The 16,212-nt window shown below is 55.2% G+C and overlaps 8 protein-coding genes across 8 annotated transcripts; 7 read left to right on the top strand and 1 right to left on the bottom strand.

Annotated features, from left to right (window-relative positions):
* Nucleotides 1-114: 114 nt before the first annotated feature.
* DICSQDRAFT_39396 (uncharacterized protein) lies at nt 115-270 on the top strand (the record flags this gene model as incomplete). The annotated part of the gene is made up of 1 exon (XM_007368617.1): nt 115-270. A coding segment is annotated over one exon (156 nt), but the record flags the coding sequence as incomplete, so codon positions are not given.
* A 398-nt stretch (nt 271-668) lies between these two features.
* Nucleotides 669-1,829, top strand: DICSQDRAFT_128796 (uncharacterized protein; the record flags this gene model as incomplete). The annotated part of the gene is made up of 5 exons (XM_007368618.1): nt 669-734; nt 800-1,007; nt 1,156-1,166; nt 1,247-1,358; nt 1,438-1,829. 5 exons carry the CDS (start codon nt 669-671, stop codon nt 1,827-1,829), a joined length of 789 nt encoding a protein of 262 aa, XP_007368680.1.
* A 1,603-nt stretch (nt 1,830-3,432) lies between these two features.
* DICSQDRAFT_172845 (uncharacterized protein) lies at nt 3,433-4,229 on the top strand (the record flags this gene model as incomplete). The annotated part of the gene is made up of 4 exons (XM_007368619.1): nt 3,433-3,585; nt 3,655-3,882; nt 3,941-3,991; nt 4,050-4,229. 4 exons carry the CDS (start codon nt 3,433-3,435, stop codon nt 4,227-4,229), a joined length of 612 nt encoding a protein of 203 aa, XP_007368681.1.
* Nucleotides 4,230-5,463: 1,234 nt separating this feature from the next.
* On the top strand, nt 5,464-8,724 carry DICSQDRAFT_66678 (WD40 repeat-like protein; the record flags this gene model as incomplete). The annotated part of the gene is made up of 2 exons (XM_007368620.1): nt 5,464-6,596; nt 6,675-8,724. 2 exons carry the CDS (start codon nt 5,464-5,466, stop codon nt 8,722-8,724), a joined length of 3,183 nt encoding a protein of 1,060 aa, XP_007368682.1.
* A 132-nt stretch (nt 8,725-8,856) lies between these two features.
* DICSQDRAFT_35773 (uncharacterized protein) lies at nt 8,857-9,015 on the top strand (the record flags this gene model as incomplete). Its single annotated transcript, XM_007368621.1, has 1 exon — nt 8,857-9,015. A coding segment is annotated over one exon (159 nt), but the record flags the coding sequence as incomplete, so codon positions are not given.
* An 896-nt stretch (nt 9,016-9,911) lies between these two features.
* DICSQDRAFT_172847 (uncharacterized protein) lies at nt 9,912-10,379 on the bottom strand (the record flags this gene model as incomplete). Its single annotated transcript, XM_007368622.1, has 3 exons — nt 9,912-9,944; nt 10,003-10,227; nt 10,266-10,379. 3 exons carry the CDS (start codon nt 10,377-10,379, stop codon nt 9,912-9,914), a joined length of 372 nt encoding a protein of 123 aa, XP_007368684.1.
* Nucleotides 10,380-12,421: 2,042 nt separating this feature from the next.
* Nucleotides 12,422-13,916, top strand: DICSQDRAFT_128797 (uncharacterized protein; the record flags this gene model as incomplete). Its single annotated transcript, XM_007368623.1, has 4 exons — nt 12,422-12,595; nt 12,779-12,908; nt 13,008-13,705; nt 13,824-13,916. 4 exons carry the CDS (start codon nt 12,422-12,424, stop codon nt 13,914-13,916), a joined length of 1,095 nt encoding a protein of 364 aa, XP_007368685.1.
* A 585-nt stretch (nt 13,917-14,501) lies between these two features.
* Nucleotides 14,502-15,814, top strand: DICSQDRAFT_172848 (uncharacterized protein; the record flags this gene model as incomplete). Its single annotated transcript, XM_007368624.1, has 4 exons — nt 14,502-14,712; nt 15,198-15,310; nt 15,366-15,416; nt 15,476-15,814. The coding sequence occupies 4 exons, from the start codon at nt 14,502-14,504 to the stop codon at nt 15,812-15,814; spliced, it is 714 nt and encodes a 237-aa protein (XP_007368686.1).
* Between the last annotated feature and the right edge of the window lie 398 nt (nt 15,815-16,212).

The following is a 16,212-nucleotide window of genomic DNA, read 5'->3' on the forward strand; positions in this document are numbered from 1 at the left end:
CAAGATCCTTCTGGAGCTTATCCTCCCTTCGTCAACTACAATGCTATGTCAACGAGCTCATTTGAAGGCCCGTCTGAGCTGTCGACTCCTCCGGAGTTCAAGAGATGGAATGGTTGGATCACAGACAAGAACGGCAATCGTGTGATGTGGGTGCCGGACGAGTATCGTGACTCTCTACTGTGGCGAGGGATGGTCAAGGTCGTGGGGCGCAAGTCGCTCACCATAGAATTCCCGAATGCGTTCTCTGGAACCGAGTGGGCGAGATGTTACAAGGCTCAGACCCCCCCTTAGTTCTACTGGCTTAGTGACTCACTAGGACACGTGTTCTTCGCCTATGCTCTCCCGTCGGCTTTCCCCTAATCTTGAATGTAACAGCAGATGTAATGTCTTCATGTTTCGGTGTGTCTCGTTATATATTGAGATGATCCGGATGATAATGGTACCTAATACGCCGAAGCAACATGGAAGTGCGGTGCGGTCCCAAGTGTATCTAGGGAGCAACTGGCAAGTAATTCCACTGAGCAGGGCAACTTCGTTACATACTAACACCGTTGGTATCGCTTCTCAGCCAGAAATCATGATGAAGTCCTTGGACCGTTTGATTTAGTATTGCAAGATGTTCGGCAGATCCATTCTGTAATAACAGTGTTTCTTTGGCAGCAGTCACGATGGTAGCCACCCCGCCGCAGACACCGCGCCCGTTAGTACAAACGACGACTCAGACGACGTGCCAGGTAATGGCGTCCTCGACGGCCCGGTCTCATTGACACTCTTGTGCACCTTCTCAACGGCCCATCAGTCTCGTTACGCGAACGCGGAGCCCCTGTTGAACCCGCCCCATCGATGTTTGATCTTCCACATCGACACACTCCCGCTCTTTGAGCACGCGCTCGTTGAACATTCGGGCATTGGACTCGTCGTTCTACCGACTCTTGAGGTAGGTGATGGGGTCAAGCACATGCGTGTCACTCGAGTGCCAGTCGACCTAGGTACCACCGCGTTGCGAGGTCAGTGGAGGTGCGCAAGGAGAGGAGGAAGCAAAGGATGACGTACCTTCACGAGGCTGGCGAGGTGCACATTCTGGCCTGTGGCGTCCGGAGTCGCGGTGGTGTTGCTGTTGTCTGCTCGGACCCGGCATCTGCGACCTTTTTCAAGGCATGCTAAGTGTGAGTAAGGCCGGGAAGGACGAGGGAAGAAGCGAGGAAAAAGAACCTAGGGCTCGTTGTTGTACATGGCGCTCATGTAGCGGAGCGAAAGACAGCGCTGTGGGGGACAGTGTATGCGCACGTGCCAAGGGATGCAGCGCGAAGTCCTGAGGGAAGGCCTGTACGCGGATGTGCATGAAGAAGTGAACGAGAGTGAGTGTATGCGTGGAGTACGACACGGTGAGAGGGCAGATAGCATGGCGTTCGCATCCGACCTCTGCGTCCCTTTCAGACCTGCGATCGATTGACGACGAGCGAGGAGAGCGACAGGAGAGGGGGAAGCCACTGAATGAGCCAGGACCCCAGAATTGCACTACCGAGAGCCCTTCCACCGCCGAGTCTCGCGTGTCTACCGTGCAAACAGCACAACGCGTCCGGTCACCCGTGTCACACAGGCACACGACCGATGGCTGGAATGCAAACAGGACCAGCGTCGGGTTCTGGGCGTGCGTCCGCGTCTCCAACAGCTCCACCATCTCCGGTCTGAGCAGGCCTCGCGACCTCCCTATCGCGCTCCTTCACAACAACGGGCGCACGCATATTCGCGCGCAAGTTCGGCTTGAATTCCTCCGCAACGGACGCGGCGAGCTGAATAACTCAGACTCGCTGTTCGCGAACGACTAGAGCAGGGCCGATTGTGGTCGGACGCAAGTGTGACTCGATTTGGGAGCGAAGGGGAGGAGAGGGTTGAAGGCAAGCGAGCTTGTGGCTGAGCAAGTTGGATGAACAGTCCGTCGTGGACCGGGTGGTACTAGGTAGGAAGCGGGTTTGAGGGAGGGAAGATGGTGGGAGCCATCTTTGACGGCTCATGAATCTGCCCATGTAGCTGCTCAGGCTCAAGGACGTTCTCGTTCTGGTGACGAAGGTGCGGACGCGCGACTGGCACTGCTTGCGCTCCTTGTCCTGCTCCCACCAAACGCGGCCGTCCATCTCCCATCTCCTGTCTCTTACGTGTACCCTCCCCTTCCTCTCCACCTATCGCGGTTACGGTCGCGGACGTGTCCGCATTCCCGTTTACATTCACGCTACGGTGTTTGCCAGACAGCCGATGCCAGAACGCGAGGGATGATAAGCTCACCGCCAGTACAAAGATTCTGAATGGCCGTCTTAAGCGATTCGCCCAAGCACCAGAGTATATTCATGAAATTCTGACGACGCGACGGACGCGGGTGTCCTTGGCCTTCTCGTGGGTGTGCGCTCGAGCGGGAATGCAGAGAGGTGACGTTAGAGACGCAGTCCTGGCTGCGGATTCAGGGAAGCGCGATGCATGCGCTATTGCCCTTGCTATGAGATGAGAAGTGCTCAGCAGCATGTATGGGGAAGCGCATGTAGATGTGAGCGGTGGCGAAGGGCAGCAGTGGCACCAGAGCAGTCTCAAGAGCATCTGCTGAGGCCTCGAGATTTGGGGACCTGGTTGTTGTTGTGGATGCCAGTGGTTGTAAGCAAAGGCCGTCAAGTTGATTAGAGTGTGACTTGACTTGCTTGTCGCTCGCAGTCGGAGACGTAGTCACAAGGGCGGTGACAACGGCTGGCAGGAGTTTGTGTTTGGCGCGCCGTGTTCAATATGGGCGTCTATTTCTCCTCCTTCGTCCCGACCCCCATGCCAGGACTGGGCTTCCGTTTCGTAATGACAATAATCAGGGATGGTGGAAAACGAACGGCTTCGCGATGAACTCGGAGGTCAGAAGATCCTTGCTGCTCACGCGCATCGTGTTTTATTCATTCCCACCTGACAGGAGTTTGTCCCTCTAGCTCCGCCGTGCATCATCATGAGCGTCATGCTTGTAACGGAGTACCGTGTATCCTATGATATTTGCTTAACTTGAAATCGTGTTCTAAAGCATTGTGGTCTTCCCCTGGACTGAACTCACCTCCAATTGAGTTCAGCTCCCATCCGGCTGTCCCAAACAACATAAGTATATAGCTGCGTCCCTCGCAATACCTCAGGAAACCACTCACGTCCTAATGTGCCACCCTTCTCAGTGTTAGGATATACAGGATGCTACATTTCCCCAAAGGGTATCAAATCCGTGCACAATTAACCAGAGGCCGCCGCTCCTAACGCTGAGACCTTACTGAAGCCGAGTGTTTACGTTCTAGATGTCGACCGTGCGAACGTGTCCACAATGCGTGCACGCGGCAGGCACGCTGTCCTCGGGTACACCAAGGCGGCACTGTTGGTCCCCCCACATCCTGTGACATCTCGAGGCAATCAACGTACATCGTCATGCGCAAATCCAAGGACAAGGCATCTCGTGCTTTGAAGAAACTCTTCAGACCATCATCGAGCGGATCTGGAAGCACACCGAGCAATGTAGGACGTGCAAGTCTCCAGCCGGAGCCCGATGAGCAGCCCGTTGTTCAGCGTGTTTCAGGAGAGGTACGCAACCAACTTTTATCATTACTGCTGTTTCTCTTTCGCTGACTGAATGCCTCATACATCCAACAGCATGATACAATCCCGACGACAGGCACCACACTCGGCGGGATCGATAAAGCGGATCTCGACCAAGCTGGAAGAGCGCTCTCGTCGCTCAAATCTCTCGGGAAACATGTGGCCAAAGCGCTCCAGTCTATCGATCCGACCGCGAAACACGTGAAGAGTTCGTACAAGCTGTGGGAACCTCTGCTGGAGAAGGTCCAGGTCTTTGCGTCATTGGTGGAGAAAATAGGTGACGTGCGTCAATCGTATCGTCTATAGAGCAAACCATGGCGGTACTGAAGGAATTGTTCAGATACATCCATACGCCAAGATAGCGTCGACCGTCCTACTCTCAGTCGTCAAGGTACGCCCCTTCAACGTGTCGTTCTACCGTGGTCGCCTCGTCTTATCTGTGCTATCAGCCTGTGATCGCACAAGACAAGCGTGACAAAGCCATGGCCGACCTTTTCGTCTCGATGTATGACCTCTACGACTTCGTAGTAGAAGCCGGTCGCCTCCCCGAGTTGGACAAAAAGCGCTTGAAGCTGCTCAAGAACATGTTGATGCAGACAGCGGAGTGCGCCTACTGTCGCGGCGACTAGGCACGTAGACTCGGGTCGATGTTCGGCGACGACCCCGTAAGCGAGCGGCGAGGAGCCGAAAGGGAAAGAGAGAGATAGGGAGGGATAAACGTATCAAGAAACTTGACGAGGGCAGAGCGGCGGTCGGCACGAAGGCACAAGACCGACAAAAGCTAGTCTTCATGCAGACAGCGACAGACTAGTCCCAATGACCAAGTTATACATTAGCAAACGAAGGGAGATACAACGCTATGGCCACTCACCTAGTCCCAATGACCAAGAGGTCGAGATGGGGACTAGGGAGTGCCTAAGGAGGTCCTTATATACTAGAAGGGCTGCTTAGCAACCAAAGACAAGGCGCGAGAGCGAGGCAGTGAAGATGACAAAGGGAGAACAAAGGGTGGGAAGGAAAAGGCAAAGGCATGGCGATCACGGGAACGTAGCATGCGGGTGTGGGAATGTATCTACAGTGTCCAAACTGGGATGGGCTAAGAAAGGAAATGGTCCGGAAATGGAAGGTGGGCGTCAAGGGGAGGGGAACGGGCGGCAAAAAGGGGCGTCTGTCCAACGTCCGTGACACCTACTTCATCCGGGATAAGGCTCAAGTCGAGAACTTCTGTAAGGATGATATTTAGTAAACTTTGACTGCAAGTTCGCTCTTATAAACTTTTGTGCTAGGGGTCCGAGCGGGCAAAAACGCGGTTTTTGGTCCGCAGATAGACAGCAAAATCGCCAAGTTCACCGAGGCCTTCAAGGACCTTCGCCGTTGCTTCACCGAACATGGAGTGCTCGAGATCAAGATCAAGCTAGCAATTCTCGAAGATATCCGTGAGCTGCCCATTATATTGCCCCACAATCCACGTCCTGACTCGCAGTCCAAGGCGTGACTGTCGAATTGTCTGCTCTGGCTGATGTCCCCGGTGCAGGGCTTGACTCGGAGAAAGCTTGTCTTGAAGGCACGCGTCAGCAGACGCTGAACGAGCTCATAGATTGGATCAACGACCCTCAGGCTCCTGCGGTATGCTTCCTCCTCGGGGGCGCCGGGACTGGCAAGTCCTCCATCGCCCATTCTATCGGCAACATCTTCAGTCCGTTTCGTCGTCTTGGCTTCTTCTGCTTTGATCGTTCCTTTCAGAATCGTCATCCAAATCTCATGTTCAGCACGATCGCACGTGATCTGGCCGAGCAAAATGCCGACTTTCGATGTGCACTCGCTGAAGTCCTCAGAGAGCAACAACCAGAGCTCAAACGGTCGATGAACATAGCTTCCCATTGGAACTCGCTGATTCTCACCCCACTCAAGAGGTTTCTGCCAGCTGGCCCGGTACTCATCGTCATCGACGTGTTCGATGAATGTAGCTCCTCCCGCGATCTGCTGCTGAAGCTGGTCACGGGGAGTTCTGGCAGCCTTCCTCCTAATCTGCGCATCCTTGTCAATTCCCGTCCTGAGCGCGATGTCAGGGTCGCTATACGCTGCGCTCACAGCGACCATTTGCGCTCAATGGACCTCAACGAGAAGAATGGAGAGGCGAGGTTGGACATCGAGTACTACATCCGTCACCAACTTACTTCTGATGAGCCCCATATCGACGGAACGCTGGACGACAGAGACTTCCAAGAACTGGCTAACGAGTCGGAGGGCCTGTTCCAGTGGGCGGCAATGGTATGCAGAGCTATCAATCACAAGCCGGCCGGTCGCACGCTGAAGGAGCGGTTCCGTAGTCGTCCGCGCGCTGCGCAAGGTAAAGAGTACCCCCTCGATCCCCTCTACAAACAAGTGTTAGGGAACCTGTTCAAGTCCGAAGACGCGGAACTCATGGATCACTTTCGTTCTGTTATGGCCCAGATCCTTTGCACCCCTTTCCCCATTTCCACCCAATTGACAGATGAACTACGTCGCATTGCAACTGGCGTTCAGGAGAACAAGGTTACTCTCATAGTGGCGGACATGGGACCACTTCTCTCTGGTGTATCCACCCGGACATCTCCCATCCGTCCGCTTCACACATCGTTCCGTGACTTCTTGACTGATGCGGCTCGAAGCGGGGAGTGGTTTGTCGACCTGGCACGGGGGCATTCCATCATGGCGCTCGGTTGCCTCCGCGTCATGAACAATCGACTGGCCTTCAACATCTGCCGCTTGGAGACGTCCTACATCCTGAACCGTGACATTCCTGATCTGGACTCCCGCCTTTCCACCTACGTTCCCCAAAGCCTGTTGTACGCGGCATGCAACTGGAATGATCACCTCGCTACCACTCATCTATCGGACCTGCAACAAGAACTCAGCATGTTTTTGCGAGAGAGGCTTCTGTTCTGGTTCGAATTGCTCGGCCTCCTCAAGTGCGTCAATCGCGCCGCACCTTCGTTGGAAGCCGCACTCAAGGGGTATGATGTGAGCCTCGTTGTTGCACTTGATCCATTTGTATCTTGATCTGACTCACAGGTATTGTAGGACTCTGGGAGTGATCCATTGAAGGAGCTGTTGCGTGATGCGATTTCCTTCGTCCGCCGCTTTGCTGGTGTAATAGCCCAGGCCGCTCCTCACGTCTACATCTCAGCTCTGCCCTTCCCTCCGACGTTATCCAAGGTCCGGACGATGTATCTCCCATATTTCCCCTCTCTTCCACTCATTGATGGTGTTTGTGACCATTGGCCGCAGGCTCATGCCGTACTGTCGAGGCACACAGGCTGGGTCTGTTCCGTGGCATACTCCCCTGACGGCCGGCACATAGTATCAGGATCGGGAGACAAGACGGTGCGAGTATGGGATGCAGAGACGGGCGAAGCAATCCTGGAGCTGTCTTGTGGCGACTGGGTTTCTGGGGTTGCTTTCTCGCCGGATGGCCGTCACATTGCCGCAGCGCTCGATGATTTGACGGTGCAGATATGGGATTCCACGACAGGGGAGGCTGTTTGCGAACCTCTCCGGGGTCATGAGGGTGCAGTGTGGTGTATCGCGTACTCTCCAGATGGACGTCGCATTGTATCTGGCGATAGTCGTGGTCGTATTTGCATCTGGTCCACGGAGACACTCAGGATGGTTTATAAGCCTATCCCTGGCCATGCATCCCACGTCAACTGCGTTGCCTTCTCTCCGACTAGTCAGTACATCGCGTCGGGTTCTGAGGATAAAACAGTGCGGGTTTGGGACGCCGTAGAGGGACGTGCTGTCAGGGAGCCCTTCGAAGGCCATACGTCGACTATCTCTTCCGTCCTTTTCTCGCTGGATGGTCTTCTGATTGTCTCGGGATCATGGGACTCGACAATCCGGATCTGGGACTTCAAGAACCAACAGTCGTTGCACACGATATCCCACCACCTTCTAGATGACGTATGGTCTCTCTCGCTCTCTCCCGACGGCGGGCGCATCGCTTATGGATTGAAGAACGGTAGCATCCTCATATGGGATGTGGAGAAACACGGGATTGTCGCGGGGCCATTTGTTGTGCACAGCAACCGGGTACGCGCTGTTAGCTTTTCACCTGACGGTCGCCATGTCGTATCCGGCTCGGATGATGCGACGATACGGATATGGTCTACAGAGGAGAGCACAAGTGTAGAAAGCCCTGGCGATGTCTCCTCCGATTCATCAGATTCCGCCCCCACGAGCTCCGTGCGCTCGCTTGCGTACTCGCCTGACGGACGCCGAATCATATCGGGCTCTTTAGATGGCACGATCGACGTGTGGGATGCGGACACTGGCAAATCCATCGGCGGGCATCTGAAGGGCCATTCCCGCCGCATAACTCGCATCAGGTTCTCTCCGGATGGCGGTCGCTTTGTTTCCTCATCGGGGGATCACACCCTTCGTGTATGGGACTCGACTACACTCCAACCCCTCAGAGAACCTCTACATGGCCATACGGACTGGGTACAGGACATTGATTACTCCCCAGACGGCCGCCGGATTGTCTCATGTTCGCACGATGGCACTATTCGCATCTGGGATGCCGAGACATACGAGTGTCTTCTCGGGCCTTTGTATGGGCATAAAGATTGGGTCACGTGCATTGCGTGGTCACCGGATGGCAAGCACATCGCATCAGGCTCGTGGGATAGAACAGTGCGGGTGTGGGATGCTGAGACGGGGCACGCTGTTGGCAAGCCATTCAGGGGCCACAAAGGCTGGGTCTTGTCTGTTTCATGGTCCATGGATGGCCGGTATGTACTGTCATCCAGCGAGGACGGCACAATCAGATTCTGGGATACAGAGAAATGGGAAGAAGAAGGCGAGCCTTTACGCGGCCACGCCGACGCTGTGTACAATGTGATGTACACTCCGGACTACCAACAGATTGTGTCCGGAGGCGAGGACGGGACCATCTGGATGTGGGATGCACAGACACGACAGCCTGTTGGAAAAAGCCTGTCTAATTGGTTCGGAAGTGTTAATTCCCTTGCGCTCTCCCCGGATGGTCGCCGTATCATATCAGGTTCGTACCGGTCCACCCGAATTGTTGTTTGGAATGTAAACACTTTCACAGGCAAGTGGCATCTCCTTTCTTACGTCTGAGCTAACCATAAACATACGTTTCAAGACCCTCCTGGAGCTCATCCCTCCTTCATCAACTTCAAAGCTATGACGGCAAGCGCAGCCATAGACCCGCCTGCGCTCACAGCTCCTCCAGAGTACGGGAAGTGGAACGGTTGGATCATGGACAATTACGGTAACCATGTGACGTGGGTGCCGGACGAGTATCGTGATTCTCTACTGTGGCAAGGGATGGTCAAGGTCATGGGGCGCGAGTCACTCACCATAGATTTCTCGGATGCTTTCTGTGGAACCGAGTGGGCGAACTGTTACAAGGCTCGGCTTTCTACTTAGTTCTACTGGCTCAATCACTCCCCAGGACAAGTGCATGTTTGCCCGTCGTCTTTCCCTCAAGTCTGAAGCTATGAGTAGAATGTCATGTCTTTGTTGCGGTGTCTCGTCATATACTTAGACGATCCGGAGAACACTGAATAGTGGTCATACATGACGGGCTGAAGCAACGTGGAAGAGCGGCGCAGTGTTAAATCTGTCTATAGAGCGTTTGGCAAGCAAGAATGCCATGCGGGCCACGCCATGCAAACTCGCTGCATACCGAGATGTTGGTGTCCTTACGCAGCCAGCGGTCATGGCATGCTAAATGTTGTTTCATTTGATATTGAAAGGGTTCTGCTAGCAGATATGTGAAGGCGACTCATACAACAAGCCTGCTATAACAGTGTTTCTTTGGCGGGCGGTCTCGACGGTAGCTGTAACGGTGGGCGTCACGGCTGACGCACCGTCACAGAGAAGTACGGCAGTACCCGGCTTAGTCACCCGAGGTAACGGTACTTGGCGGCTGTAACGGGCTGGGAAAGTGGGACGGGTAGTCCAACGGTTGTGCGCGGTGCAATTCCCGCACGTTCCATTTTCAGCTAGTCGTTACAGTAGCCGCCCTGCCGCAGACACCGCGCCCGCCAGCACAAACGACGGCGCGGGCGACGGGCCAGGTGATCTCGTTCTCGACCGCCTGCTCTCATTGAGAATCTTGTGCGCCTTCTCACCGGCCTTTCCAATTCATCGCGCTGATACGAACCCTCTGTCGCCCCATCGTTGTTTGATCTTCTGTATCGACACACTCCCGCTTTTTCAACACGCGCTCCTTGTGCGTCGGAGTATCGGACTTGTTGCGCCGACTCTTTGGTTAGATGACAGGATGAAGCTCGCACGGGTCAGTACTCGAGTACCGATCGACCGAGGTACGACTGCGCCGCGGGGTCAGTGGAGGTGCGCGAGGGGAGGAGGATGCGAAGGATGACGAACTTCTGCGTGGTCCCAAACACGCTGTGCGACAGGATGTGGGCTAGGGGAAAAGCCACTGAACGAGTCAGGGACGGGCACCGAGAGCTCTCCGACTGGCGAGTCTCGCGTGTCCCACACGTCGCGAGCGAACAGCAAGACGCGAGCGGTCACCCGTGTGACGCCCCACACGACCCACGCGTGCAGCGCGAACAGGACCAGCGTCGCGTCCTGCGCGTGCTCCCTCTTCTACAGAAGCTCGATGATCTCCCTAGCGCAGGTCCTACGGTCTCCCTGTCGCGATCCTTCGCGACGGCGGGCACACACTGCACGATTTCCTGGTTGAGGTTCGCGAGCGCCTGGAGGACCGGCACGCCCGACCAATCGTCGGTACTAGTCATGGAGACGAAGCCCTTGAGCGAGGCGAGTTCTTCAGCTTGACAAGTAATCGTCCGGCGGGCATCTGAGTAGATCGCGCGTGCAAAGAACCATAGAGCGCGCGCAGCCGCACAGGGTCTCGGCGGAAGGGTGCAGAACGGAAGGATACGTTGAGGATGTAGGCACCATGGGGGGAGAGAGTTGCGGGAGAGCGAGCTGAACGCTCTCGTTCTCACGCTCGGGAGTGAACGCGCTGACGGAGCTGTCTGCGCTGCCTCAGGCTCTCCTGCTCGGACGATACGCAGTCCTCGTCCTGTCTCTCGTCCTCTCCCGTTCCCGACGATGGCCCCTCTCCTTCTTCTCCCTCAGCTTGCCTCGCTTACAGTCTCGTGCCCGCTCGCTATCCCCACCTCGTCCGCTGTCCTTGCTGTGGTTCTTGCTAGGTAGCCAGCGCGAAGAACGCGAACCATGGTGCCTTGTAATCATGTACCGAGACTCGGAGGGGCGGTGCGCAAGATGCGCACCGGCAAAAGGAGCCAATCAGTCGAAAAGGTCTCAAAATGTGTAGATGACGCTCCAATAGCGTGACGAGGGTGAGTGTCCATGGCCTTCTCGCGGGCGTGCGCTTGAGAGCGGGAATGCGGGTGGAAGCAAGGCTGAAGCTTGGCTGCGCATGCGGCGAGGCGCTATGCATGCGCTATCCCTCTGACTATTATATGGGAAATGCTGCGGTAGGTTGGATAGGAAAAAGCATATGGATTGCGAACAGTGATGGAGGAATGTGGTGGGACCAGAACAGTCTCGAGAGTATCTATGGCAGCGACGAGTGGGATCGAGGACGTCAGTCCGAATGTCTGGAGTGCAAAGGGTATCAGACATTTCATGCTTGTCGCTCGGTCGGGTACGCACTCACCGAAGGAGTTCTGGGCGAGAAGGGCAGCGACAACGGACGGCCCTGTGCGCGCAGTCCTCTTTCGGCCTGTTCGTCCTTGCGGGCGTCTGATCAGTTCTCTTTCTGACGACATCTCGTACTGGTTTCCGTGTCTTCTTCGGTTGTCCTTGCGTGCCGACGTTTCTAGACCGTGAAAGCGACAGGGAGCTGTGGAATGGAATGCGACGAGTACTGAACTCGAAGGGAACCTCTTCGTGCTTTCATGGAATCGGCCCACAATCATGCCTTCCGCCGTGGGCCTCCCATTCTAACTTCTCGCAACTCTCCCACCGCACCCTGGAGGGTTTCATAGGTGCGTCTACCAAACACAACTCCCTTTCAACGTCCGTGCTCACGTCCATTCCAGACAAATGTGGATCGCGTAACGAGCCTATTAAATACAGGGGCAAACACTTGGCTAGCAGCTCATCGATAGGGACGATCCACGGCAGGGCAGCAGCAACGCAAACTTCGGCGGCAGCTCAGACGACCTCGTGATCTCATTCTCATGCTCGACGGTCGAACAACCATCCCGTGCGCGTCCTTCGAAGGACCGTGAACCTCATCGCGCGAACATGGAGCCTCTATCGAACCCGCACCGTTTCTGCATTGTCTTGGACACGTTTGGCGCAGCATCCGGCTCTTCGTGTATTCTACCATCTGTCTCTACAGCTCGTGCGTCTCTCGGCTGATGTGGACCCGCGAAATGGCGTCAGTAGAGGTTCGCAAGGAAGGGTAGGATCGGGAGGGTGACGTGCCTTGATACTCCGGTTCCGCTGCGAGATGCGGCGGGGGTGATGCCTGACATGATGGAACGAGGGCGTTTAGAAAGCAAGACGGCGAGATTAGAAGTGAATTCATCAATTGAGGGAGTGCGACGCACGGCGATAGGAAGATAAGCGAGGGCGGATAGCATCGCGTTTGCATCCCGCCTCTGCGCACGCTTTGCCAGTGGACCTGCGATGGAATGACGATGAGCGAATCCGCGCAAGGACGTGGGCTACGGGAGAAGCCATCGAATGAACCAGGGACCCCGGCCGAATACGGCGGGCGAGTTGCACCACAAGAGCTCTTCCGCCGCCAGAGCAAACAGCAAGACGCGTCCGGTCACCCGCCTCACGCCCCACACCACACATGCCTGCAGTGCGAACAGGACCAGCGTCGCGTCCTGCGCGGCAACCTTTGTTGCAGCTATGGCAGGCATGCGTGTATCTCCGTGGCCAGAATTATGAGCAAGCACCTCCGCGGCGGGTGCAACAGATTGGCGAGCTCGCGTTGGCGTGGGCAGGACAGGGCGGGCAAGCCCAAGTGCGTCGACAGGTGCCACGGGGTATGATGCGGACAGCGACTGGGGTGACGGGAATATGGGAGGGGAAACCTGTGGTAGGCAGCTTCAACAGCTCTCTGCGCGTCGAGCGCAGCTGTTCCAGGACGCTCTCGTTCTCATGCTTGAAATCCTGAACGCGCTCAGGGAGCTGCTCGCGTTCCTAGTCCTGCTCAGATGATACGCAGCCCTCCCTTTGCCTTGCCCTGTCCCTCGTCCTCCCGACCATGCGTCCTCTCCCTCCTTTTCCCTCCGCCTGTCCCGCTCACGGCTCGTTCACGGTCGCGGCCTCGCTCGGTGAGTAGTCTTGTTCTCATTCTCTATCCTTGTCGTGGTCCTTGCCACGTAGTCGACGTGACGAATGCGAGGAATGGCCGCCTGTATGAAGACTCCAAGGGGCCATCCGCAAGGTCGTCGAGAATGCCCACCGGCGGCAGGAGCTATTCAGCCCAAGAGCTCCCAAAAGGTGTTCATGGCGATCTCATGGCGTGACGAGCGTAACCGTCCATGGCCTTGTCGCGAGCATGCGCCAGACCGGGAATGCGGATAGAGGTACAATTGGAGATGGCTGCGAATTCACCCAGGCGCGATGCATGCATGCGCTATCGCTCTCGCTATGCGATGATGAATGCTGCAGTAGAATGGGCGGAGAAGCGCATATGGATGCGAACGGTCGCGGAGGAGTGCAGTGTGACCAGAGTCCGAGTCGTGGAAATGCTGAGGCGTCGAGATTCGGAAAGCTGGTCGTAGTCGCCAGTGCGAGTCGTTGTCATGCAAAGGCTATCAAGTTCAATCAGACTCTTGTTGTATATCGCTCAGTAACGTACGCCGTCGCTGGTTGGGTTGTGAGCGAGAAGGGCTGCGACAATATTGGCTCCTCGTGCGCACAGCGTGGAGCTTCTCCATCGGGCCGTCTTCCTCATCGGCGTCTACTCAGGGACCTCTTCCTTCCGGCTTCCACACTCCGACTGGGCTCCCGCTGCTTCGCTATTTGGCTCTGCGTCGCGGCACACGGAGCTGGGTCACGACGTCAATGGTGTAGGCTCAGCATGAAGGAGTATAGTGGTGGTACAGAGGCACGAAGAATATCAGAGGTTCGCGCCGCATTCCATTCAGCATGCCTAGTCCCAACTAACGATCAAACCCTTCAGCTCTGTTCGGCCATTTTTCTTGTCCTTGTATCGTAATTCATACGGTTTTGTCTATGTAAAGCTTGCGTTGAGCGCGTTGTGGTCTTGCATTGGAAGCTTCAACACAGCCCAGCTTGTTGGCGCTGATCTCGTCCAGTGGCCGTCCGAACGATAACTGCATCCATAATGCCACAGAATCCTGATCGCACGGCTTGCAGCTCATGCGCACGGTGCTTATTGTTCGCTTGCTTGCCTCCACTTGACAGAATCTGACTTGGCAGACCTCGTTTTCAGCATGCTCCCGTTCTCCGAGATTCTGTGTTTGGACTTTGTGCCGGAATGGAACACCTTGCACATGCATTGTTCCGTCTACGACTTCGATTGGGAACGTTCCCGATGCTCACTGCATTCTGGGATTAGCTCTTTGTCCATGACACTCTTGTCGCTGGCGTTCGACGTTTTCGACTTCCAAGTGGGTTTGACGACTGTCTCTGAATGGTCACTGACACTCCGTGATGCCACACTTCCAGTTCTCTGACGGACGCTGAACAAAGTCGCGATCTCCGCGCGGGCGCCAGTCTCAGTGATACAATGGTACAAACCCAACGTGCGCCTGCTCCCGAAACCTAGTTCAAGCCTCGTGGTCTCGTCCACCACGCTCCCATAATGCCAGCGGGTTGCCTGCGCTCAGTCAGGCTGTTTCTGCACCGCCCACCAGCCGACATCCTACGACATTGTCAGACCACTGTTGAAGCCCGCCATGCGCAAGTTCAAGAGCAAGTTGTCTAAGCGTTTCAAGAGATTCTCTCGACCATGCACGGACGAAGCCAGAGGCGCGTCTATCGATGCGAAATCTGCAGGTCTATGCACGCTATACTCGGGCAGGACGGAAAACGATGGTATTGGGCGCGCGCTACGGAAGCTGCGCGGGACCACCGAGTCCGTGTCGCCACCGCTCTCTCGCGCGACCGGTGGGCCGAGCTCAAGCCGGCGGAAGGCGAATGTACCTGATACATGAGACGTAGCTAAGCGAGACCAAAAATGGGGCAGCGGAAGGGTGGGTGCAAAAACGAAAGCTCGAGGAGCGCGAGCTCCCGAAGGGCGAGGGGACGAGGATCCTGGGCTGCGAGCCCTTAACCTATATACTACTAGAGACAAAGCAGATGTAAAGCGGCGAGGGGGTGGCACGAGTTACGCTGTCATAGACCCTGGACAATAATCATTGTCCAAAACATGTTGGTCGCACAGAGGTCGTTCCTGAGGCTTCGATCCAAGTATGTTTCACTTCCAGACTTCGTGTCTTTCTGTAGTTGACTGGATGTCTCGCTTAAGGACACGCAAGACGCAGCTCCCATAACAAGCCCGGCTGGGGATGTAGCCCGAATAAGGACAGCCGTCGACGGCGGCGGCGCAGCATTGGCCTCCATCAGCACAGCTCATACAGTCGTAACCAAAGGGGCGACGGCCATCGAACCGGCGACAGAAGCTGTTCAAGGCGCGTACGAGCTGTGGAAGCCCGTACTGGACAAAGTGGCGGTCTTTGCATCGCTCATCGAGGCCATAGGAGACGTGAGTCAGTCAATACCGTCTAGCGAGTTTCGGCGGTGCTCAAGATGATGTATAGCTCCATCCCTACGCCAAGATAGCATCCAAGGTTCTCCTTTCGGTCGTGAAGGTACGGTGTTTTCCACGTATGATTGATCTATGCTCCCAGTCTAAACCATCCCTTTTCAGCCTGTAATTGACCAAGACAAACGTGACAACGCGATGGCTGATCTTCTGGAGGCGATGAGCGACCTTTATGACCTCGTGAACAAGACTGGTCGCTTTGCTGACCTGGACCAATATCGCAAGAAGCTGCTCAAGGATATGTCCTCGAAAACAGAGGAATGCGCAAAGTTCATCCGGGACGAGGCTCGATTTACCAATTTCTGTGAGAGTGTCTCTCGCCGAACTCTTGCCATGACGCATACTGAGCATCAGCAAAATGTCATGGTCTTGAATCTGAACTTGGGCCAAGACCACGGTCTTAGAGCCAAGACCACGGTCTTAGAGCCAAGACCATGGTCTTAGCCTCAAGTCTGCAGTCTTGGTGGTCTTGAGGTCAAGACCATGAACTTGGAGCCAAGACCGTGAACTTGGAGCCAAGACCGTGAACTTGGAGCCAAGACCATGGACTTGGCTCTAAGACCGCGGTCTTAGAGTGAAGACTATTGTCTTTAAGTGCTTAAGCAACTTAGAGTTAAGGGTCAACTTGTCTAAATCAATATAAGAGTATCTAGATCATATAAGGATATGGTCTAGTAATGATCTTATAAACTGCATAATTGTGTATATGTTTAAGATAAGAATGGTCATGAGACCTACTATAGTGTTCAATGCTTAAAGACCATGTTACTTCCATTATAGCACTACAATATTAGAATGACAACCCTACATATGCTATTGCAGGGTACAGTAGTGATCAATAG

The sequence above is a fragment of the Dichomitus squalens genome (genome assembly GCF_000275845.1).
Source record: "Dichomitus squalens LYAD-421 SS1 unplaced genomic scaffold DICSQscaffold_37, whole genome shotgun sequence".
Classification (NCBI taxonomy): Eukaryota; Fungi; Basidiomycota; class Agaricomycetes; order Polyporales; family Polyporaceae; genus Dichomitus; species Dichomitus squalens.